At 41.2% G+C, this 25,605-nt stretch overlaps 1 protein-coding gene across 1 annotated transcript; it reads left to right on the top strand.

Annotated features, from left to right (window-relative positions):
• On the top strand, positions 1–25,605 carry LOC116062638 (ladderlectin-like). The gene is made up of 7 exons (XM_036004437.1): positions 1–12; positions 10,027–10,083; positions 10,346–10,408; positions 21,750–21,839; positions 22,241–22,375; positions 25,314–25,437; positions 25,541–25,605. Exons 3-7 carry the CDS (start codon positions 10,346–10,348, stop codon positions 25,603–25,605), a joined length of 477 nt encoding a protein of 158 aa, XP_035860330.1. The 5' UTR covers positions 1–12; positions 10,027–10,083.

Below are 25,605 nucleotides of genomic sequence, written 5' to 3'. Positions count from 1 at the left end.
ACTATTACAGATGTAGCTCTTTTTAGGTCCAAACTTAAAACGCATCTGTTTAGTCAGGCTTTTAATACGTAGCAGTGGTGTGACGATTTCATTCTTCTGTTTCTCTGTAACTATTTCTGATTTTACATGTTCTTTCTTTATTTTGTATGATATGTGTTTTTATTCTTGGTTTCGATGTTAAGCACTTTGGATACCTGCTGGTTGCTGTAAAGTGCTATATAAATAAAGTTTGATTGATTGATGTAAACATATTCTGGTACAACCTTAAAATACAATTATGAACCTGAAAATGAGCATATGTGGGTGCTTTAAGGAACAGTGTGAAATACCCAATATAATCATTCTATCACCCCTTTAAGGTCCTGGTTGTTGCTGAAACTGGTAACACTTTACAATAAGGTCAACAAAAATGTAGGTAGTTACAGAGGAATGAATGAGTAACGAATGTTTAGTTAATGATTAGTTACTGGTAAACAGACTGGTAGCTACTGTTAAATGAATGAGTAACGAATGGTTAGTTACTGATTGACTGATTCAAGCACTAATGGTCAATCAGTAACTAATCAATAGCTAACCATTCCTTACTCATTCATTTAACAGTAGCTACCAGTCTGTTTACCAGTAACTAATCATTACTGCTTGAATAACTATATGAATAACTAAGCATTCGTTACTCATTCATTCCTCATTCGTTCATCAGTAACTACCTACATGTTTGTATACCTTATTGTAAAGTGTTAACCTGACACCACTGAGCCAGATGATGTACCTCCTCTCTGTAGGCTGTTTCGTCGTTGTCTGTTATGAGTCCAACTACGGTGGTGTTGTCCGCTAATTTGATAAAGGTATTGGAGGCAGGGTCGTAGCCGTAATTTAAGAAACAAGGGGGACAGATTGTTCAGGAGAAGGATTTTTGTTGCAAGATCCTCCATTTGTCTCTTCAAATCACATATTCCAACAAGCCTACATTTCATTTATGACAGATGGAAACACCTACATTTCCATAAACCGTTCCATTCTGTTTTACTGCTGCATCTTGCCCAATGGGCGACCTGCTAACTTTAAACTAGTATAGGGGGGGATGCCTCCACAGGGAAATGTTTGGTGCCCTCAGGCACATTCTAATGCCACAATTCTATCATATACACTGATCTTTATTATTGCATATTTAAATGAGTTTTCTCTATATTTTTGCATACATTTGTATTATATATTATTTTATTATTGCCTATATCTATATGAGTCTATCAATCCACTGTGCATACTCAGTAACATGCACACACGCCTACATATGGTGCGTTCAAATCAACTCAGACGTGTTGTACGTGTGTGTTGTAAGCCCAAGTTGCTCTGTTCATGGATCAGTTTGTACTATTGTACTAAAAGCTGAACTAAAGTCAACAAACAGAATCCTTACATATGTTCCAGGTGTGTTAGCAAATGAGTGGAGAGCTGTTGTAACTGCATTATCTTTCCATCTGTTGGTACGATATGCAAACTGATGTTTATCAAGATCAGCAGGGATGGCAGCCTTTATGTGGGGAAGGATCAGTCTTTCAAAACACCTGGCAATGATGGGGGTAAGAGAAACTGGTCTAACAACATAAACACATTGTGAAAGACACTCAGAGACATTTAAGTTATTTGAAAGAAAATATCAGCAGAAAACTGTGCTTTAAAATGTTAGTCGTTATTTCTTTAGTGCTGCCTTTTATATTCAATTAAATGTTCAATTTGTTCAGTAAAAGGAATTCAACCAGCAGTGTGTTGTATTTTAGCATAATACTGAAAACAGCTGAACTGAGAACATATGTTTATTTATCAGAAGTTATATAGTTATTGTGATGTTTTCCTCATATTGTTCAGCCCTATGTGGTCACTTTGTGTCTCTTTGCTGTTGTTTTGTGTCTTTATGTGCATTTTGTTTGTCTTCGTAGTCATTGTTCGTCTCGTTAAGGTCATTTTGTGTGTTTTTGATCATTTTGCATCTTAACGGCTGTTTTGCATTCTTTAAGTTTTACTTGTTTTGTGGTAGTTTTGTGTGTGTCTCTCTCTCTGGTCTCAGTCAGACACAGGGGGCTTTCAACTAGTTCCAATGTATTTGGGTATAATGGATATCCCATTCTCATATTCTTCAAATTTTTGATGCTCTGCGTACCCCTTTGGCATTATTTTTCAACATTGAGGGTAATACCACTTACTTGGGGTAATATATATATATATATATATATATATATATATATATATATATATATATATATATATATATATATATATACATATATATACACACACACACACACACACACACACACACATACATATTAAAGTACATAAGTATGTTGGCTGCAGTTTGTTGATGTTCCACCCCTTACTGGAAGTATTTTATTTAACAAGTGTTTCCTTGTTCCTTGTTCCTTTCCATGAGCACCACCATGTCAATCACTGATCACTCAACAGAGGTATGTAACACAGCATTCACATAGCAGACACTCAAAACCAAGGCCGCCCAGTTTGGGGCCTGCGGGCCAAGTTTGGCCCATCCTCCCTTTGTTTTGGCCCGCCATGGCATTTGACATGCTCATTCTTATTCTCCTTATTTTGAAAGTGTTGTAAAATTCTAACCTCAACAACTACAAAACGTACAGTTTGTGCAGCTAGAAAGTACGTAATCTGAGTTTTACAGTGGTGTAAAGCACAGTGCTGGTAAACTACCCTAATTTAATAAGGTTTATCTATGAAGAATTATAGTATTCTTTAACATTAATTTTTGACCCCAGCCTTCCATCAAGATACATTTTGGCCGTTCATATGAAAGAATTTGGACACCTCTGAACCAAACTCACCACAGCCACAATATTGACCTCTGCAGATTTCCACACATTGTATTTTGGCTTGTGGAAGCAAAAGGCTTAAAGTCCAGTTTAGACCAAAGATTGGCAACGTTTTTAGGAAAAGTTTCAGCGGGATGAACCAGCCTGTCTCAGCTCGACTTAAACAACTGATGGTGTCGCTGCAACTCAGCTGGTCGAGTCTCCAGAGGCTGGTTTTAGAACGTAAGAGACGTCTCCTGTTTCAACAGCCATTAGAGAAGTCAGCTGGTCAAGTCAGCTACAAACTATAGAAATAAAGTGATCCAGAATCTATTTTTTCCATTATGTTACAAACTGTCAGCTGGTCAAGTTACTAATGTCGAAAAATGCGAGAAAAATGTTGAAGAAAAGAAAGAAATGTTGAATTTTAAAGTTGTAGTCATCAACATGGAGTCAATTTTAGATACTTTGCGAACTACTGGTGTTAGGAATTAGCAAGGTACAGATTCACTTATCAGCCATTTATCAAAGATATTTCATCAATATTAATAAAGTTATGAATATGTGTATTAGTACCTTTCTCAAACAACCTTTCTTGGCAAACAATCAAAGCCACCACCTGGAATCATGGATCAATAACTGAACTGTGAAAACAGTCTCACAGGTGGGGTCCTCTTGAAAATACAGATTTTAATTAATTTGATTAATTCTTCTCATATTTATAAAGTGAACAGTTAAGGGTGAAATTCGAGCACTGACCTGTACAACCAGCTGTTATTACAACATATACACAAATAATCACAAACAACTGCTTCTTAAAGTATAATAGAATTAGCAATCAACAAAAACCTCTATTTACTTGCTACAACTACAACAAAGGCAAAACAAGCAAACGTGGTTGGTAGGTGTGTTTGTATTTGTGTGTGTTTGTGGAAGGTCACGCAAATCTATGCGAGTTCAAGATGGAGGATGAAACCCCACAAGATTTTAGGCTCTTTGTAGATTTTGGCGCAAGGTACCAATTAGCTACTCAAGGAAATGCACTAAAAACCAAAGATAGCGGATAGTGAAACTTGGTTGCAATACATCATGACTATGGGATGGCTGTTCGCTGATCTGTGTATGTGTGTGTTAGGTTAGTTGTCAGAGAGGACAGAAAGCACACTTTAGAGAAAGAAAGACTCTTGGTATCTTGGTTTTGGGCGAAGCAATAATAACCTCGTTCAATCTCCTCGTTCACTCAGACAGCTGACCCAATGTGATGTTAGGTCAGAGGTCGGAGATGTTTGACGAACAAGAGCAATGTTTACTATTCTGCCTCTGGTGGCTAACATCTGACTTCTGGCAAGCAGTATAAATAATCTCGCTCAGTCTACTTAAGAGTGCCGCTTCAATGTTGAATTGCCACGATGGTCTTAAAGTTTGGAACAACTGAGAGAAAGTTATAAACTCCGTCGACAGTGGTCCCTGTGGGGGGAGGTAACGTTATACAATATACAGTATCAAACACAAAACATTCAACAAGTACCGTGATCCAGTACTTTCACAGCAATAAGGACACAAGGTCAAAAATCACATTCAATGTAGTAACATGTCGCAGCAGTAGCAGTTACTGACATTAATAACAAACCTATTTCTCTACCCTAACCCTAACCCTAACCCTTGATTTCCACTTTGACATTAGACCTTTTTTTAATTTCTGCCATGGTTCGGTGTATTCACTGCCCGGTCACCATTTGACACTCTGGGCATTTTCTTTTATTGCTTATCCGAGATGAAAAACCTCCAAATACAAAAAAAAAAAAAAATCTCACCTCCACCTCCGCGATCAGCACTTTAACCTCACAGTCGGTGAAGTTTTTATACCATCTTCTGGTATGAAAGCTGTGCAGTCTTTTATACATCAGGCCCCAGCTGGTCTTTCTTCAAAGGCAGTGAAGAAACATCTTTGTCGACTTGAGAAGGTAAGAGCTGTGTCCACGTTGTCCGATCTCTTCTAGAGGAAACGCTGTCGTCTTCTGCAGAGATGAATCACTGATGCCCAGTGTTTCAACAGGATCCAAAGTGTTACAAGAACACCAAAATAGTTCACTCCTCCGGTAAATTAAACTGTTTAATTAAAGTGCAAATGTTTCACTGTGCTTCCTTTAGCACGGATGCAATGGAGAGCAGTGGTTTGTCTTCTGTAGCAGCTTGAAGATGCATTGAATGATAATGAGCAGAGGGCTGCCAGGGCTTTTATGTCCCAGGTCAGGGACCGCTGATACGTTCAGACACCCCGGCCAATAGGAAATCAGTGTTCTTGCAGGTCACATCTAGGTGTAAACTAGATCAACTAGATTATATCAACTTTTTATTGTTTTTATATTTTTTAACATACAGAACAAATACAATTGAACAAGAACAAAAACCCTCTGCCACCCTCTGCGGTCTCGAGGACAACAAAACAAATAAACAAAAAACAAAAATCACACCTTGCCTAGTTCCTCTCCTCTACTTCGGTGATGCTGAGGTCATTAGGACTGATACTTGTGCTGCTGCGCTTTTCCATAGGTCTATAGTTGATCCTTGCTGTAGAGAGCTCAAGCATAACCATGTCTACAAAATACGCCAACTACTGTTTTATAAAAGCGAGTGGGGCGAGGTCAGTGTTGAGCTATCTTTTTCTTGGTCGCGGTTGACCCGGCTAGCCAAACTTTCTTCTGTCTCCCAAGCAGGTGTAATTTAGAGTCGTCATTAAGTAACAAAACAATCGGGTCAGTAGGAACTCGACATCCGATCATATCAGATATTATTGATGTTGTTTTATTCCAGAACTCATGCACCTGTTCACACTCCCAGACCATGTGTAGGAAAGTTCCAGTTTGTTCAGGTTGGCAGAACGTGCAATAGGGAGTGGGAATGACTTTAGGGACGTATCTCTTCTGAGGACTCCAATATGTCCTATGACATATGTTGAAGTGGATCTGCTGGTGATTTGATTTCTTGGAACAATGGAAAATGTCCCACACTGTCTCCCAATTAATTGCGTTCCCCTCAGGGTTCAGCTCTCACTCCCATTTCCTTGCTATTGGGAGTTCTCCTATGGATACTTGCATCAGTTTAGCATACATCTTGGACGCTAATCCTCTCACAGGAAAATCAACAAACCATTTAATGACTGGGTGCAGCTCAAGACAGTTTCCCCATGGCACTCCATAACATTTTAGGGTTGCTCTTAAGCGCAGATACAAGAAGCTAGCTAGCTCTCAGGTCTTCAGAACTCAACATACCTTTCTCATTGAATAGCTGGTTTACAGTATAAAGGCCTCTGTCACTCCACTGCTTACAAGCAAAGGGTTTGTTATCAGACATTAAGTGTGTATTGTGCCAAATTGGGGTGTTCAAATGCCACTTATTGGTGTAGCTCAGTTGCTCCTCCACCTGTTTAGAGTTGGTCAGTGTTTTGCTGATAATAGGGCCATAGGCTAGCACACACTTTTTTGGACACACACCTGCAAAGACAAGGTCTTGCAGTCTTAGACTTCCAGTGAGGTTTTGCTCTATTTCTCTCCATGGAATTGTAGATGAGGGGTCCATCCACACTCTGAGGGCCCATAGCTGAAAGGCTCTGTGATACACTTTAAGGTTTGGGAGGGCCAAACCTCCCATGCTTGTAGTACATTGCAGGGCAGAGTATTTTAGCCTAGCTTGTTTATTATTCCAAATATACTGCCGAATTAAGGTATCGAGTTTCTTCCAGAAATTAATAGGGGTAAGATGATCATTGTACTTAAGAACTTCACACGAGGAACTATGTTCATTTTAACAACAGCAATCCTGGAGCAGAGTGATGCTGGCAGTGCAGAGCAATTTGCAGGTTCCTTTGCACACTACTTAATAGTTTCATTGATGTCCTGGACAACTCGCTGTAGGGATGCATGTATGGCGATGTCCAAATATGTAATTTTGCTTGGGTTGGTATTGTAACACTAATGGCTGATGCCACATGCCTGTTCAATAAACGAAGATTAGATTTATTCCAGTTAATTTTATAGCCGGAGATTGAGCCAAATTCATTGAAGATCTTAAGAATCTTTGGAATAAAGTGCTCAAGATCAGAAATGTACAACAAAATATCGTCTGCAAATAATGATATTGAACTGCTATTGGATTTAATCTGGACATTACAGATTTTATTTTATGGCTTGGGCTAACGGTTCAAGAGAGATTGCAAACAGCATGGGGGAGAGTGGGCATCCCTGTCGCGAGCCCCGCTTGATGGAAAATGGCTGAGAGTGCAAGCCATTGGTGGAGACTATGGCCGTGAGATTCACATATAAAGTACGCACCATGTCAATGAATTTGGCCCCCAAGTCAAGCCTCTCCATTACTTGCCACAAGTAGTTCCACTCGAGGCGGTCAAAAGCCTTTTCCGCGTCCACTGATAAAACTGCTGCCATTGTTGGAAGGTTTTTGGCTTCTTCTATTAGGCTACATGAAATAGTCTGCGTACATTGTCTGCAGCATGACACTTGGGTATAAAACCTGATTGGTCGGGGTGGATTAGCTTCTCGATAAAGTGCTCTAGGCAGAGAGAAAGCTTAATATCAGTCCCGATGAGGCTGAGGGGCCTGAAATTTGAGCAATCCGTAGGATCTTTGCCCTTCTTTGGCATGACAGAAATTAGCACAGTGTTGGTTTGTTGGTGGTAAGTACCCTTCTCTATGGCTGAAGTTAAAGTTTGTAAAATGGTAGGTCCTAATATGTCAAAATTCTGTAGAAGTTATGATGGAATTCCATCCAACCCTGACGTTTTCCTTTTTTTTTTTTTAACTGTTTTTAATGCTGATTTAAGTTCCTCTAACGTTATCGGTTGACCCAGTTCTTCTGCCTCCTCTGGGTAAAGAAAATGCAGGTTTAGCTCTTTTCGGAACTCCTGGCACGGTGTCGGATCTGGGTTGCAGGAGGACTCATACAACTTGGATTGAAAAGTGGCGCTGATATCCTTAGGGCTCGATGGTGTTTTTTGCCTCCAATGGCGCCTTCGAGTCCAAGTTGCGTTCAGCGTGTAGCTTGTGTTGTGTCCCTTCAAGCTCCCGAAGCCGCTGGATCGTGAATGTGACACAGTCAGGTTGCTCCAGCTCACATACCATAATTTCCTGCATCTTAGGTTCTGCCCCAATGTGTTGCTGTGAGGCATTCATTTCCACTAACACTCCCTTCACTGTGTTGTAGATCACTGATTCAAGCATGCTTAGTTGCTTTTCCAAGACCTGAGTGATTAAGTCCTCCATGTTAGGAATCACGTTAACGTCAGTTGCTACGTTAGCTACCGCTCCATTATCCGCCACCATGCTAGCAGATTTCTCTGAACGAGAAGATAGCTTAGGCGACAACGAGACCTGCCTTTTCGTGCCTGCAGGTGTCTCACTGAGTCACCGTGATGACAGACAAAACAATTTGGCATCGAAGAAAAGTAATAGAGCGGGTTATTTAATGAAATGCGGAGGTGAGTGCAGGAGCTATAGCCTCTTGCGACAATAGCGGGTGCTGGTCACGTGATCCCTCGTAAACTACAAATTCTGTAGTTTTTTTATACCTCCGGCCTTGTTCAAACTTACTTCTAATGGAAGTGTGACTTTTATAGGTGAATTATACTAGATGCGTCCAAGGTGGCGCGCGCCATCGTGACGTCAAAATTATGTCATATCCTGCCGGCGCATTCGATTTATAGCGCGTGCCCAGCTGTCGTGCACGGCTCTTTATTTTTCAGCGGCACGCAACAAACCCGAAACGGGCGGCCGAACGGATTCGCAGCTAACCGAATGCCAGGGCTCTCACAGTGACTGCTAGTCTCTCTTGTAAACTTACTGGGTTAAGATGAGTTCTTTTATGGTGAATGAAAGGCTTGATCCGACGAAGTAGGTCATCAAATCAAATCGAAGCATTGACGGCAATGCTGCAGCCAGTTCTGCCGTTGTTTACTGTAATGGGAAATTTTATTTTAACATTATAGTTTGATATCTTACAAGATACTCTTATATACTTTACAGGAGTTTCCTAATATTCTTTAGTTTTGTTATAGACTTAGAGACTCCAAGAGAAGAAGCAACTGGCATCATAAAACCTTGAGCCTAGGTGAAGCTATTATTTGTGAAAGTTATTTTTTTGTTTTTAGAACTCAGTCTCTCGTTTTTTGGCAGATAAGGTGAAGAAGGGCCATAACATTTGCTCTGTGTCTCCTTCTGTCTCTTGCTTTAACAGATGTTTAGGCTAAGTAGAGAGCAGGATCAGAAGGGAAAGGTAGTAAAGTCATTGTGACTATTTGTGGCGTTTTTTCATCTGCGTAGCTGCTAAACTTATCCTGGAGGGGGGTGGTTTAAGTGAGTTTTTACTATATAGATGTATGGTTTTCTAGCTGGGTCAGAAGACCCTTTCAGATGTGCCATGAGTACTTGTGAAACTGTTTTCTCTGCATTTGCAAATGTAAATAAATACTCAAAGACCAAACTTTGGTTTAATCCTCAAATCGTCCTTATTTGTTTCATCTGGTGTTTTTGATATGCACTCCTGCTGCTAACAAGAAAAACTTCCACTACATTACTTTTTTCTTCTTCTTCTAGTCCGTAGAAAGAGCAACGTCGCTAGCCTTTGCTCATTAGCGCCACCTCTGTTCAGGAGAAGACTGCAACTAGTTTTGTGAGCACCAGCGCGGTTATAAATGGTCATGGCGATCTCATGACGTCACATTTGGACGCGCCACGCGGGCTGCGGTTACTGTAAAACACGCTTTAGGCTGCAGAGTTTGCATGGAGGCCTCGTTCTCTTTGTTCCTGAGCACATGGCATTGTCCTTTGTCCTCTCAGGGGCCTTACTGTTCAACTGGTTCGGATCCAACACTGGGTAGATTAGTAGTATTAGCGCTACTTCATATTATCGTTTTTTTAATGTAAAAAGTAACTAAAAGTAAGTCAAATGATGAGATGTGGAGTAGAAGTATAAAGTGGCATGAAAAGGAAGTAAAGTCCAAGTATGTTGGCTGCAGTACCTCTTATAAGATAAGATAAGATATACTTTACCTCTTACTGGAAGAAGTTTCATAACAAGTGTTATTTATATCGTTCATTCTTACATAAAAACACGTCATTCAGCAATTCAAACATGTTCTCATGTTTACATATTTCAGATGCCACGGCGCTATGATAAACTATATAAAGACATTTTCTTTCAGTGACAGTCATCAGCTTGTTCTTCTCCTCTGTTTCAGCCAATCACCACCTCAGCAAAGGTAATTATCTTTCAATTCATTATTAAAATTTCATCTTTTTAATAAAGAAATTTTTAAGAAAACTTGGTGTATTTAATAATTAGACATTTTAACTATGAGATAATCTATCAAATATAAACCATATCTATATTATATAATACACTTATAACTAGCAGGATGCTTTAATTTGATGAATGGCTCGTTAATGATCAGTTGCAGTCATTCATTGTCTGATTATTTCTTTGTCTGCAGTTTGTTGACTTTGTTTAACGTCTTTCCACAGATGACATCAGTCTTTCCGTTTGCTTTGTTGCTCTGTTTGTCCAGCGGACTGTTGACTGCATATGTAAGTACACTCTTAAGAAATTAATCACTAAAATAACAAAAAAAAGTTCTGGCAGCTCATTACCCAGACTTTAGTGTGTAGCTACAGTAAAAATTAGGGCTGTCAAAATAACGCGTTAATTTTGATTAATTAATCTGAGAAAAAATAACGCAGATTAATCCATTCTAGCCGTTCTAGCCACCATTGGACTGTAAAATGAAGGAGGGAGACGAGAATGTGCTGCCTGGATCATTAATTAGAACATTTACTTGTAAAAATCTTCTTCCTGCCAACCCTGGCTACCGAAATCTGGAGCCACTGATATGTCTGCTCTCTCTGGTGCTCTGAAACAGACAGGCAACACAAACACCGCTGCACGGGACGCTAGTTAACACTATACTCAACAGCAGCTAACGTTAGCCTACCGCTAGCTAGTAGCTGGATTAAACACGGTTAAAATGCTGACAGCTAACGCTAAATGGTGTAAAGTTTGACTGTTTTAGCCGTCGGAAAAACAACACAGACGGTGCGTTAAATGAAACTGGTAAACTACAGCCTCGTGGTGCATTTGAAGTTATTGTAAATGTCCTTTTCCGACCTGGTGGTTGTTTTTGTCGTTCAACAGCAATTTACTAGTGAAATAAGTTATTGTTATTGTTATACATTATTATTAAATCATTTAATTTTGACCATATGGCCTTAGCAATAAACAAGCCATTCTTTAATGTCACCAACTGTTTAGTACCCTTTTTTTTCCCCTTTTCTTTTTTTACTTTCTTAAAAAGTATCGGTTCAGGCACCGTTAATTATGTATGCGATTAATTTCGATTAATTACAGACTATGTAATTAATTAGATTAATTTTTTTTAATCGATTGACAGCCCTAGTAAAAATACATTTCTGTTATTTAAAATTCTCTCATACAAAGCTGCTCAGTTTGTAAACTTCTGAGAAGAAATCTCTTCTTTAATTAACTAAACAATGCTTGTATCAACACTTTCAACGCTTTTTCTTTATCCTTTCGACTTTTTTTGATAATATTTGACGCATTTCTGATGCTTTTGACACTCGCTAAGCCCAGTGCTGGTTAACAATTTATAATGGTGTTGTAAAGGGCTTAGTGTGTTAGCTAGCATTAAGATATTCTCCAACTAAATTTCACATATGTAACACATGACCAAGCCAAACAACATTTTAAACTACTACACATACAAAACATGCACGTTAATTGTCTCACACAACTATCTACCGCTCACACGCAGACAGATAAAGATTAGTTTGAATTTTCAAATTTGACACAAATTTCATTTTTTAACTGCTATGTACTTTTTTCATTTTTGATTGATTATTTTATTTTGGACATGTAAATAAAATAAATCAGAAAAAAATAGCAATACAAAAAACAGTTAAAAAATAAAACTTCATAATTTCCAGTACTTTAAGACCTCAAAATAAGAAGTCTATTATAATAAGATAATAAATCTGTAATCAATGAAAATATATATATTCAGAAGTTCTATTCACATTCTTATATTTACCCATACACAACAACTTTTATACATTTAATGTAGTATTCAACTTTCAAATCCCATTAATACTTTTTTAAATATTCAACCTTGTTTGAGACTAAGAGGAAATAACTGTTACAGGGTATGCTGTTGCACTGCTTAGGAAACAGCTCCACCTACCTTGGGGAAATTGGGTATGTTAACATGTAACAGGAAGTCTCCTCAGTGTTGGGTGCTACCGGTTGTGCGTGTCAGTTATGCAGCATGTCAATACACAGATCTTAACCCACACTTTGTATAGTGTCCTTGTTCACCAACTTGCAACATGGTGTCAGATAGACTTGGACCCAAAATTGAGCTTATGTAGCCCGTAGCTAACGTGACACGTTTGGTTTGTTTACTGAAAAGTAAGTTGTAAGTTGCATCCGTTTGCGGCTAACCAGCTAACATTAGCAATAAATGGCGTTGTATATCCTGCCTCCGGAACCGATGAAGATGTCTGGTGACTTGAGCAGCAATTGGGCAAGTTTTCAAGCAGAGTTTGACGATTACTTGCTGGCAACCGGACACTGTGAGAAAGATACGGATGTGCAAGCAGCGACACTAAGAAGGCTAATGGGCAGTGAGTACCAACACTTACACAAGCACAACCTGGGTCTCACACAAGACCAGCAGGAAGGCGTAAAATCCATACTGGAAGCGCTTGAAGACTACTTTACACCCACTAAAAATGTCATTTTCGAAAGGTACGTCTTTGGAAATCTGAGACAAGAGGAGGGTGAGACTATTGATGCAGCCACATGTGACTATGGAACCTTAAGAGAGCAGCTTATAAGAGACAGGCTTATCCTTGGAATAACTGATGAGGGTGCGAGATGCCGCCTGCTTAGAGAAAAAGGCCTCACATTGGCAATGGCAGTTGAGATTTTCCGCGCTGCAGAGATTATGGACAATAAGCTGAAAACTATGGTGCTGGACAACTCTAGGCCTAGGGAGAGCCTTAATGTGGCAGAGGGACAGCGACGGCGGCCTACCAGCAGGCCATTTGTGCCGACCATCAAACCTGCACAGAGCATGAGAGGGACAGGCGAGTGCAGGTACTGTGGCACTCACAGACGTGGGCTGGACCAGTGCCCTGCTTTTGAGAAAGCATGCCGTTCGTGCGACACCCCCAATCACTTTGCCAAAGTGTGCATATAAAGAGGCCAAAACACACGCCAATTACATACTATGGACGCCCCCTCTGAAGAGGACCAAGATGATGATGGCTGCATTCTGGGCCAGATCTACACAGCAATGAGCATAGGAGCAGTGAACACACAGGGGAAGAAGTGGTTTGTCAACCTCCCACTGCAGAACGAGCCTCAGAGCTGCCAGCTTGACTCTGGAGCAACCTGCAACGTGATGAGCATCAAGGACAAAATGAGACTAGTGCCCAGGACGGCTCGTCGGCCTAGTCTCACCAGACTGAAACTTTACAACAGTGCTTGGATGAACTCAATGGGCCTGTTTAGCACTCAGTGCATCATTAGAAGCAAGAAAGTTAAGTATTGACATTCTGTTGAAAATATCACAGATTCATGCCCCCCAGGTATTGATCCTAATGGCACTTTACAAGTGAATGAATCTGAAAATGTTTTCTGCAGGGTAACATGTAGTACTAGTACTATTCCAGTTATAATCAACAATAGACCATACAAAGTGTTGAATCCCCTAAGTAATAAGAAGTTGACTGCAAACATAGTCAATTTAGCATCCAGTTCACGTCAGCCACAGGTAACCAAAAAAGGGGCAATACATAACAACCTAATTGGAATTACAACTACCACTGCAATGATAGAACAGGATAGGAAAATTAGATGCGGTCTACTAAATATCAGATCTCTGTCTTCTAAAGCAATACTAGTAAACAAATTGCTATCCGATAATCAAATTGATCTATTCTGTCTAACTGAAACCTGGCTGGGCCATGAAGAGTATGTCAGTCTAAATGAAGCCACTCCTCCCACTCATATTAATACTCAAATTTCTAGAGGCTCAGGCCGAGGAGGGGGAGTTGCAGCCATATTTGACTCAAACCTGTTAATTAATCCTAAACCTAAACTAAATTATAACTCTTTTGAAAATCTCGTTCTTAACCTTCAGCATCCAACATGGAAAACAGTACAGCCTATTATATTTGTTGTTGTCTACCGAGCACCAGGTCCATATTCTGAATTTTTATCGGAATTCTCAGAGTTTTTTTATCATGTGTAGTCCTAAAATCAGACAAAGTACTTATTGTAGGTGATTTTAATATCCATGTGGACGTTGACAGCAATAGCCTTAGTACTGCTTTCAACTCACTACTAGATTCAATTGGTTTCAGTCAGAGTGTGCATGAGGCCACGCACTGTTTTAACCACACCCTTGACCTTGTGCTGGCATATGGCATCAAAATTGAAGACGTAATAGTATTCCCGCAAAATCCTTTATTATCAGACCACTTCTTAATAACTTTCGAATTCTTACTACCCGATTATACGAAATTAGATAAAAGCTTCTACACTAGAAGCCTATCTGACAGTGCTATAGCTAAATTTAAGGAAGATATTCCAACAGCACTAAACTCATTACCGTGCCGTAATATAACAGAGGATCTTTATGTAAACTTTAGTCCCTCTCAAATTGATAATTTCGTAGACGGTGCTACGGCCTGCCTACGGACGACTTTAGACTCTGTTGCTCCCCTTAAAAAGAAGACGATGAAGCAAAGGAAACTAGCACCTTGGTATAACTCCCAAACTCGTAAATTAAAGCAAATCTCGCGCAAACTTGAAAGTAAATGGCGTTCCACCAAACTGGAAGAATCTCGTTTATACTGGCAAGACAGTCTGAAAACCTATAGGAAGACCCTAAGAAATGCCAGATCAGACTACTATTCATCACTAATAGAAGAAAATAAGAACAACCCAAGGTTTCTTTTCAGCACTGTAGCCAGGCTGACAGATAGCCACAGCTCTATTGAGCCATCTATTCCTATAGCTCTGAGTAGTGACGACTTCATGAGTTTCTTTAACGATAAAATTATAACAATTAGAGATACTATTCATCACCTCTTTCCCCCAACCTCTAATGGGTCACCTTTAACTGACAGACTGCTAGAAAGAACGACTAGACCTGACATATACTTAGATTGCTTTTATCCTATAAACCCTCAACAATTAATGCTAAAGGTCTCTTCAGCTAAGCCATCTACCTGTCTCTTGGACCCCATCCCAACGAGGCTACTTAAAGAAGCGTTACCCGTGGTTAACACTTCATTGCTAGATATGATAAATATGTCTTTATTGACAGGTTATGTACCGCAGTCATTTAAAGTAGCTGTGATAAAACCTCTACTGAAAAAACCCACCCTCGATCCTGAGGTCTTAGCCAACTATAGACCTATATCTAACCTTCCCTTTCTCTCCAAGATCCTTGAGAAAGTAGTCGCTAATCAGTTATGTGATTTTCTACATAGCAATAGCTTATTTGAGGAATTTCAGTCAGGATTTAGAAAGCATCATAGCACAGAGACGGCACTGGTGAAAATCACTAACGACCTTCTAACTGCATCAGACAAAGGACTTGTCTCCATACTTGTCTTATTAGATCTTAGTGCTGCATTCGATACTATTGACCATACCATCCTCTTACAGAGACTGGAACATTTAGTTGGCATTAAAGGAATCGCACTAAACTGGTTTAAGTCCTACTTCTCTGATCGATTGCAATTTGTTAATGTTAACAATAAACCCTCCAATTACGCTAAAATTAACCATGGCGTTCCTCAAGGCTCAGTGCTTGGACCAATTCTATTCTCCTTATATATGCTTCCTCTAGGCAATATTATTAGGAAACACTCAATTAACTTTCACTGTTATGCGGATGACACCCAATTATATCTGTCAATCAAGCCAGACGAAACCAGCCAGCTAGCTAAACTTCAAGCTTGCATTAAAGATATAAAATCATGGATGGCCTACAATTTCCTGATGTTAAACTCAAACAAAACCAAAGTTATTGTGCTGAGCTCCAAACCCCTACGAACCATAATTAGCCGAAGATATAATTACTCTGGATGGCACTGCCCTGGCCTCCAGTACTACTGTCAGAAATCTAGGAGTTATTTTTGATCAGGATCTATCCTTTAACGCCCATCTAAAACAAACCTCTAGAACAGCCTTTTTTCACCTTCGTAACATTGTTAAAATTAGGAACATCCTATCTCAAAACGATGCAGAAAAACTAGTCCATGCATTCGTTACTTCCAGGCTGGACTACTGTAATTCCTTATTATCAGGATGCTCAAACAAGTCCGTTAGGACTCTCCAGCTGATCCAGAATGCTGCAGCGCGTGTTCTGACAAGAACTAAGAAAAGAGATCATATTTCTCCTGTATTAGCTTCTCTCCATTGGCTTCCTGTAAAATCCAGGATTGAATTTAAAATCCTTCTTCTGACCTATAAAGCTCTAAATGGTCAAGCTCCTTCATATCTTGAGGACCTCTTAGTACCTTATTGTCCCACTAGAGCACTACGCTCCCAGAATGCAGAGTTACTGGTGGTTCCTAGAGTCTCTAAAAGTAGAATGGGAGGCAGAGCCTTCAGCTATCAGGCTCCTCTCCTGTGGAACCAGCTCCCAATCTGGGTTCGGGGGGCAGACACCGTCGCTACATTTAAGACTAAACTGAAAACTCTCCTCTTTGATAAAGCTTATAGTTAGGGAGTGAGGAGTTGCAGTGAACGCCTAGACCGGCGGGGCAGGGTGTATAGCTTCAGACACAGCACCCCTGCTTTTCTCTGCTTCTCTTTACAGTCATCAGATTTACCTATCGTATAATCAATAATATAGTGCCTCTCCTAGTTATGCTGTTATAATTCTAGACTGCCGAGGAAGTTCCTTCTTATGACACGCTCTTTTCTTTTGTTTCCTTTTATGCACATCCTGTCTCAGAAGTGCTTGTTACTCACCTAGCTCTGGGGAATTTACTCCCCGGAGTCCTTATATTTCTTCTTCACCCAGAACATCGCCTCGGATTAGGGTGACACCAAGATCTGGGTCTTGGGTGCAGCTGTGGCTATGGACCTGCTACACCCTGCTACGCTCTACGATTCCCTGCAATGCCCGGCTACGTCCTACTGCGTCCACAGCGTGCACCCATGCTCTGCTGTGCCACGCTACATCCTGTACCGTCATAACCCCAACCGTCAGACACCGCCCACCAAGAGTCTGGGTCTGCCGAGGTTTCTTCCTAAAAGGGAGTTTTTCCTCGCCACTGTCGCAATAGCCACTGCTAATGCTTGCTCTTGGGGGAACTATTGGAATTGTTGTGGCTTTATAGAGTGTGGTCTAGACCTACTCTATCTGTAAAGTGTCTCAAGATAACTCTTGTTATGATTTGATACTATAAATAAAATTGAATTGAAGAGACACACACTTGACTTTGAAGTTGTGAAATCCGGCCAGAGGCCACTGCTTTCAGGTTCCACTTGCGAGGATCTCGGCCTGATGCGCTTCACTTTTCCAGAGGAGCTGAATAGTGTAGAGCACAGTAAGTTGAGCATGCTGACTAAAGAGAGCCTAATCAGCACGTACCATGATGTCTTTAACAGCCCCATTGACTCTCTGCCTGGTGTCACTTTGAGCTGGACAGCACTGTGGCCCCTGTGCAGTGCGCTCCCAGAAATGTACCAGTGGCCCTCAAAGCAGCCGTTAAAGCGCAGCTGGATCAGTATGAAAGGGATGAACACTTTGTCACAGTCACACAACCCACTGACTGGATAAGTAATCTGGTCATAGTAAGAAAGCCAGAGAAACTTAGGCTCTGCATTGACCCTAAACCCCTGAACCGGCTTAAAAAGTGGGAGGCACATATACAAACTGTTGTAATTCCTACACCGTTCACCTGATTTGGATGTAAATACCCTCAAATTAAAGCTGAAAGTCTGCAGTTAAAGCACATCATGTTCGTTTCATTTCAAATCCATTGTGGTGGTGTATAGAGCCAAAAAGATTAGAATTGTGTCGATGTCCCAATATTTATGGACCTGACGGTACATTTCGTATGCCGTGGGGCAGGAAACGCTGGCTGAAACTCCCTTTCGGTGTAACTGTTGCGCCAGAGCTGTATCAGAGGAAGCAGCACAAGCTCCTGGTGGGCTTGAAAGGCATTGAGCCTATAGCTGACGACATCTTAATAGTGGGCTGTGGTGACACGGAGGAGGAAGCCATCCGAGACCATGATGCAAACCTCATCGCACTGATGGACAGATTCAGGGAAGTGAAACTGAGGCTGAGTCTGAAGAAGCTGCAATTTCGAGTTAGGGATGTCCGCTTTCACGGCCACGTCCTCTCGGTTGAGGGCCTCAAAGCTGACCCTGACAAGGTCAGAGCAGTTCTGGACATGCCCAACCCCACAGACACTAAAGGCAAGCAGCGCTATGTGGGGTTTGTAAACTACCTATCCAAGTTCATGCCACGCACGTCTGAGGTTTGTGAACCACTGAGGAGGCTGCTGGATAAGGATGTACAGTGGCACTGGTTGCCAAAGCACAACACAGCCATGAAACCATGCCTGTTTTTAAGTATTATGACATTAGCAGGCCGGTCACCATACAGAACGACTCAAGCCAGACAGGCCTGAGCTGCTGCTTACTGCAGGAAGGACAGCCAGTTGCATTCGCATCCTGTGCATTGTCCCAAACAGAGCAAAATTATGCACAAATTGAAAAGGAGTGCTTGAGCATTGTGTTTGCCTGTCAGCAATTCCACTAATACCTGTATGGGAGAGGTGATGTTGCAGCAGAGACAGATCACCGCCCGTTGGTGTCCATTTTCAGTACGCCCCACCTCAATGCACCAAGGGCCTCCAGAGCATGCTCCTTACACTACTATTATGCTATTATACTGTTAAACTACTATTAACTACTGCCTCAAAGTAGTGTACAAGCCAGGCCCAGAAATGTACATCAGTGACACGCTCAGCAGAGCTGTTACCCCACCACAGAGAACAGACACACAGTACAGGTGGGAAATTGTCTGCAGCCTGCAGCAGGAACAGTACGACACCGCAGCAATTCAGCAGACAGACTATCTGAACGTCACCAGCCAACGCCAGAAATCTGACACACAGAGACGGATGTGTGCCTTCAGATGCGCAAGACTGTCGTGTTTGAGAGATGGCCAGACTGCAGAGAGGAGATGCCCAAAGCGATCAGAGGGTACTGGGCCATCAGAGACAAAATCAGTGTGCAAGACGGCGTACTCTTCAGAAGCCAGCGCATTATCATTCCTAAAACTTGCTGAGACGGATTCACTACAGCCACATAGGGGTTGTTGCTACAGGCAAGCCCGTGACATTCTATTTTGGCCCAACATGCAGGGGGAAATCAAAGACTTTGTGCAGCAATGCTCGGTGTGCAATTAGTACTCACATGAACAACAGAAGGAGACCATGATGTCTCACCCACTCCCCACACGTCCCTGGCAGATAGTGAGCATGGACCTGTTCAACCATGCAGGGGAAAGGATTTCCTGCTTGTGGTGGACCACTACTCTGACTTCTTGGAGGTCGATATGCTTCCTGACCTCTCAGCTGAAGCTATGGTCCTGAGGTGCAAGGCTCAATTTGCACACCGCGGCATACCAGACCGGGTTATTTCTGACAGGCTGTCAGTTTGTATGTGGATCTTTCAGGACATTTGCAAAAGAGTGGTGCTTTAAGCATGTTACCTCATCACCAAGACACCCAAAAGCCAATGGCAAAGCAGAGTCTGCAGTAAAGACTGTGAAAAACCTGTGTAGAAGAGCCACGTTTGCTGGCGAGGACCCATTGAAAAGCTATCCTCCAAATGGAGAAGCACGCCCATGGAGGGACTGCACTACAGTCCTGCACAGCGGCTGATGTCGCGGAGACTGCGGACGCACCTCCCTGTGGTGGACCAGTTGCTGTTGCCCCGGGTCATCACTGAGATACCCAAACAAACTGAGTGTGAAACGCCAGGCGGCAAAACTAATCTATTACAAATGCCAGCCCATCAGGATGAAACCACTCCCTGGGGACAGGACAGGTCGGTGGAGAGAAGGTGTGCCCCAGGTCCTATGTGATTCATGTGGAGGGGACAACATACCGTCGCAACAGGGTCGCTGTTATAGGGGCATCTAGAACATTCTCTGAAGCATCCCAGGGACGCACATGCAACAGAGGGGGGAATGTTGTGCCCTTTCTAACAATGTACTTAGGGAGGCAAACAGACTTTCACATGAGGCACAGTGAGCTTCCAAACATGTGCATTAACCAGGTGGATGCAAACTCATGCAGCTGCAGAATGAGACAACTGATTTACCAAATAATGTTCCTTGAACTAACAACAAAACGATCAATAATGTTTGATAATTATTAGTTATGCTCTAATTTAAGTTATTTTAACAGTTTATTGTTGTTCATCAAAACATTTTATGTTTTATATTAACTTTTTGTTAATGATTAAGAAATTGTTTGTAAACCGTCAGTAAACATTATTTGGATGTGTATTGTAAAGTTTCAACTGATGAAAATAATACCTTGTTAATAAAGCCTTTATAAAGCATCTCTAAACATTATTTAGATATCAAATAATAAAATAATCATCTCTTTTATAGATCGCCAAAAAAAGATTTAAAGTGGCCAAATAAATGTTACTTGATGCTTTATAAACCATTTATTAATCATTAACTTATTATTATTATTATTATTATTATTATTATTATTATTATTATTAGGATTAGTTGCAACTTTATAATAGCCATTCAAATAATGTTTGTAGATGATACAATTATTAACTACTAACAAAGTATTAACTATCTCAAGTTATAAACTTATTATTGGATATGACACTAAACTAATGATGAAATAACTATTAATTTAAAAAAAAAAACATTACTAATAATGAGTGATAATGAGTAATAGTGATGTTATTATAAAGTGTAACCATGTTTCCTTGAGTTCTCCTCATTGTCAGCCAAGTGAAGCATGATTCAGGCATATCTTTCATGATGATTCTTGATGAGTTCTGTTTGAGATATGTCACTCAAGCATACATTTCGTAACCCCACCCAAGATCTTTTCCGAAACCTAACTATCCCATTCTTGTGCCGCATGTCAGTTAAACGTCCCGACCCAGAGCACCAAAAAGTGAAACAGCAGAGGGCTAGCGTTATGACAAACTGACATGCTGACAAAGTCCAGAAGCGAAGCAGACACACAAACTGACTGGACCCAACACAACACAAAACAATGATCTGACACTGGACAGAGGAAAGACAAAGACTAAATACACAGGGTAACGAGGAAACACAAGACAGGTGACACAAGGCTGGGAAACAGGTGAGACACATTAGGGCAATCACAAGGGCGGGAAAACAAAGAGTAAAACTAGACAAGACAAGACAGAGAACAGACTATCAAAATAAAACAGGAAACAGAAAATAAAACAAGACAAGACCGAAAATCACAAAAACAGAAGGAAACAAGACATGACAGAAAACCAGGCTACAAAAAAATGACAGACACAACACCAAAACCATAACAGCTAGACTTTAAAGGAGACTTTTTGCATCGCCAATGCACCTGACCAAGCATCACTTTTTGATGCGCTGGTAGGCCCGTATTCAGGATTTTAGCAATAAAGAGAAAGTTTATTCAGAACAGTATCTCTCACTCGTTGGGTTGCTTTGATTGTAGTCTTGCATTGCCAGCTCTATCTCCACAGCGCTGCGGAGGAACGATCCCATAAATGAACAGTTGTCGATATAGACTAGTCTGATTGTTTTTGGCTTGTTTGTTCATACAGGGTGCAGCTCGCTGTCCTCCTGGTTGGACTCAGTTTGGTTCTCGCTGTTTTGCTTTCTACATCCAGACAAAGACCTGGATCGAGGCAGAGGTACAGCAGTTCCATCTATCATAACACATGTATGCTTAATACCAATTTACTCTAATATTTTACTGCAGTAAAAGTACTAATACCACACTGTAAAAATATTCTATTACATTAAAAGTCCTGCATTGAAGGTATGTCAGTATCATCAAGAAAATGTAGCCAGTTAAAGTATTAATACCAGTAACTAAGTAGCCTACATTTACTTTTACTGTGATATAGTATTTCTACAGTGTGGTATAAGTAGTTTTACTGAAGGAAATGATCTGGAAACTTCTTCTACACCACTGATTAAAAGTTTAAAAGTGTCCCCTGTGACTGTAAAACTGCCGTCAGCTCTGTTAATAACGTGATTATGTTTTTGTTTCTTTCTAAACATTTTAAACTGATTATATTGTCTCCATTAGACCTTCTGCCAGACCGCTGGTGGGAATCTGGCTTCCATCCACACAGCTGCGGAACATAAATTCATCAAAGACTTCATTAACCAAGTGACCGGCACACAGACAACTTCCTGGATCGGAGGCACCGACGCAGTGAAGGTGAGACTTTTATCATCACACGTGGTGATAAAAGTGATGTCGCTCATCTCTCAGCCTGTTCTTATGAGGCATTCATACATATAGCTGTAATCTGTATGTATTCCACGTATTTATTACTGTCAGCAGCACATTGAGTGCTGCTGTATAAGAGCGTGAAGATCCTCGTAGGGAAGGGGACGTTGGGGGCTTAAAACACCGATAAACGAAGAAGTTAAGAAGAAAACAAAAGACTTTCACCCTGTAAATAAGTGTTCATGTCCTGGAGAGATGGCTGACCTCAGCAATTTACAAGTACTAGACAAACATTGACTGTGTAAAGTCCTACTGTAGTGATAATTTGCTCTTGCTCCATTGTTTTGCCATGTGGACTCTGTCCACTTTATTTGTTAGCTGCTGCTAACTAACTTTTACTCAGCTTGAGGCCTGCTACGTCAAAATGCCTTCTATGCCCTGTAAGGATGAGATGCCTCCTAAAAAAGCATATAGAAAAATTGCTGACCTTAAGGAGGACATCCGACGGTTCTCTCATGAACTGAAAAAAAAGAGTCTCTTTTATCCAGCTTCATGGACACAACTTTTGGACAGTCCAAACCTATTGCCTCTTTAAGCGCAGCCCTGCAGGACACAGCTCTGTGGGACCCCTCCACCTGTCCAAAGCCGTCCTCTTGTTCAACACTGAACCAGCAGTTGTCCTGGACCGAAGTGGTTGTACGAGGTCGCGCAAAAGGTTCGGAAGAGTCCGCCTCACCCCCTCGCCTGAGCTTAAACAATAGATACGCGGCTCTGTCCGACAACACTCCTGTCCAGCCAGAGCCAGCTCACACTCCCGTGGTTCCTGATCTGAACACATCTTTGGATAAGGCACCTGCCGACACTGCTTCGGCTGCACCGGTTCGGGTGGCTCGCCACTCCACTGTGAGGGTGGACCAGCGGCCCTCGTCACATGGAGCGACCTCAACCTCTGCTTCCCGGCAGCTCAGCGGGTCTTCCTCATCCTAAGCCGGCAGAAAGTCCCTGTCTCAGGTATGATGTTTCTGCCTCCACACACTCGCCTGCTTCAACACACAGCGCAAGATCACAATCTTCATCTCCTTGTCCACTCTTCTCCCCGACCACACTAATAGTGGGGGATTCTATAGTCCGGAATATCCCCTTTTTCAATGCTGCCACTCACTGCTTCCCTGGTGCCACCATCCCAGTAATTCTGGATAAGCTTCTGGGCCTGCTGCACTCACTCCCGTCCTCAATCAACCGAGTCATTGTACATGTTGGATCAATCGATGCAGCTCGTCAGCATTCTGAGCTGACAAAAAAGGATTTTGTTGCACTCTTTTGTTTTTTAAACAGCTCTGGGAAGTCTGTTTTTAACTCAGGTCCTATCCCGACAATGACCCGGGGATCCGGATGGTTCTCTAGAATCCTTGGCCTCTGCACTTGGTCCGCTTGCACGGCTCATAACATTTATTTTATCAACAATTTTAATTTGTTTTGGGGTCATTCTTCCCTATTTAGGGCCGACGGGGTCCACCCCAAATGACTGGGCAGCCGAATGCTAGCTGCTAACATGCAGCACGCCGTTCAATGTGCTCCACATGCGTGACTATTTAGATCCTAAGCCCCCTCCCAGGAAGTAGTGACACCACCTAGTAGGCCTACTGTTATCCCCAATAGCTCCCCCTACCTGCCTCATCTGTCTTCATATTTGGTGAGTCCGCTCCATTTTACCAATATCAATGACCTTCACCCGGCAAAAAAAATTCCTGTACTAATAAACCATATGCCCACATCCAGAAAGGTCCGTGTAACAAACAGAAATCAAAACAATTTGATACCTGTTCGGACTTCAACCACCAATCCCTCGCAAAACCATTCACCTAGGACAATGAAAATGGCTTTTATTAAATGTCAGGTTACTAACTAACAAGTCATTTTTGGTTAATGACCTTATCACCACCCATAACTTGGATTTCACTCTACTAATTGAGACCTGGCTGGACAAAAATGGTACCGTTTTACTCATCGAGGCAGCACCTCCAAATTTTTAATTTGTCCACACTGCTAGACCTGATAAGAAAGGCGGTGGAATAGCTGCTGTCGTCTACGACAATTATAGTTGCAAGGAATTCACACTGGGGGAGTATGCAACTTTTGAACACCTTGCTATTTCGATCAATTTTTTCAAAAATCTCTTAATTATTAGTCTATCGACCACCAAAATCCAAATATGGTTTTCAAGATCACTTTGTTGAGCTACTGTCCAAGGTCTCCACTGACTTGTTTCCTTTCATCTCATTAACTATCTAATGTCAAATAACCTTCTGGACATTTATCAATCAGGCTTTCGGACCCACCATAGCACAGAAACCGCACTTTCTTCTTGCAATTCTTGGACCGTTACTGTTAAGTCTCTACATGCTCCCACTTGCGTGTGCATGTGTGCATGTCTGTGTGTTCGATACATGTTTTTTATATATTTTATTCTGTATAACCGAACAAAGTATTATTTATGTCGCTTTTGTACGAAGCACATTGTGTTACTATTAACTTGTATGAAATGTGCTATAGAAATAAAGTTTGATTGATTGATTGAAGTGTTTTAATCCAAACCATGTTTTTTTCCAATCTTAACTAGTCGTTTTGGTGTCTAAACGTAACTATCGTCGCTGCATGACGCACAGTACCTGGCTCACTGTCACCTTTTCTCAGCTAAATTTAACTGTCATGTGACCAGCAGGCAGTTGCCTAATTTCGTAGGATTTCCTACAAAATTAAGCTGATTGATTGTGCATATGTTTTCATACAATATCTTCCACACCCGTTCATGAGAATGCGTTATGTTTCATGAGATGTTGTAGAAAATAAGTCTTTCGGCCAGAATGAGAATTACAACAACAACTCTTGATTTCACTTTGACTTTAAACCAATCTTTCTCCTTCAGGTGTTTACATGGTTGTGGACTGATGGATCCAAATTCAACTACAAAAGCTTCAATGCAGGGGAGCCTAACAACAACACTGGAGCAGAGTTCTGTCTTGTGATGAACTGGAACTGGGGTGTTGAAAGTAAAAAAAACTTTTTAAAAAATTAAAAAAATGTTGCATGTTGTACTTTTAAATATAAAAGTTAAATGTAATCAGTTACATTGGTTGTAAACTCTTTCTACAGGCAACTGGAACGACTTGGCTTGTATCAACCAACTTTCTTTCGTGTGCTCCAAGAACAGCGTGTAA

This window comes from Sander lucioperca, chromosome 8 (genome assembly GCF_008315115.2).
Source record: "Sander lucioperca isolate FBNREF2018 chromosome 8, SLUC_FBN_1.2, whole genome shotgun sequence".
Classification (NCBI taxonomy): Eukaryota; Metazoa; Chordata; class Actinopteri; order Perciformes; family Percidae; genus Sander; species Sander lucioperca.
Note: the sequence above shows the minus strand (reverse complement) of the source record. Positions and strands in the feature narration are given on the sequence as shown.

Bases quoted from the DNA above. Each gene is read 5' to 3' on its own strand.
- LOC116062638 (XM_036004437.1), top strand. From the start codon at position 10,346: ATGACATCAGTCTTTCCGTTTGCTTTGTTGCTCTGTTTGTCCAGCGGA. The intron at 21,840-22,240 runs GTACAGCAGTTC...TGTCTCCATTAG, and splicing joins AGACCTGGATCGAGGCAGAG to ACCTTCTGCCAGACCGCTGG. The intron at 22,376-25,313 runs GTGAGACTTTTA...TTTCTCCTTCAG, and splicing joins GAGGCACCGACGCAGTGAAG to GTGTTTACATGGTTGTGGAC.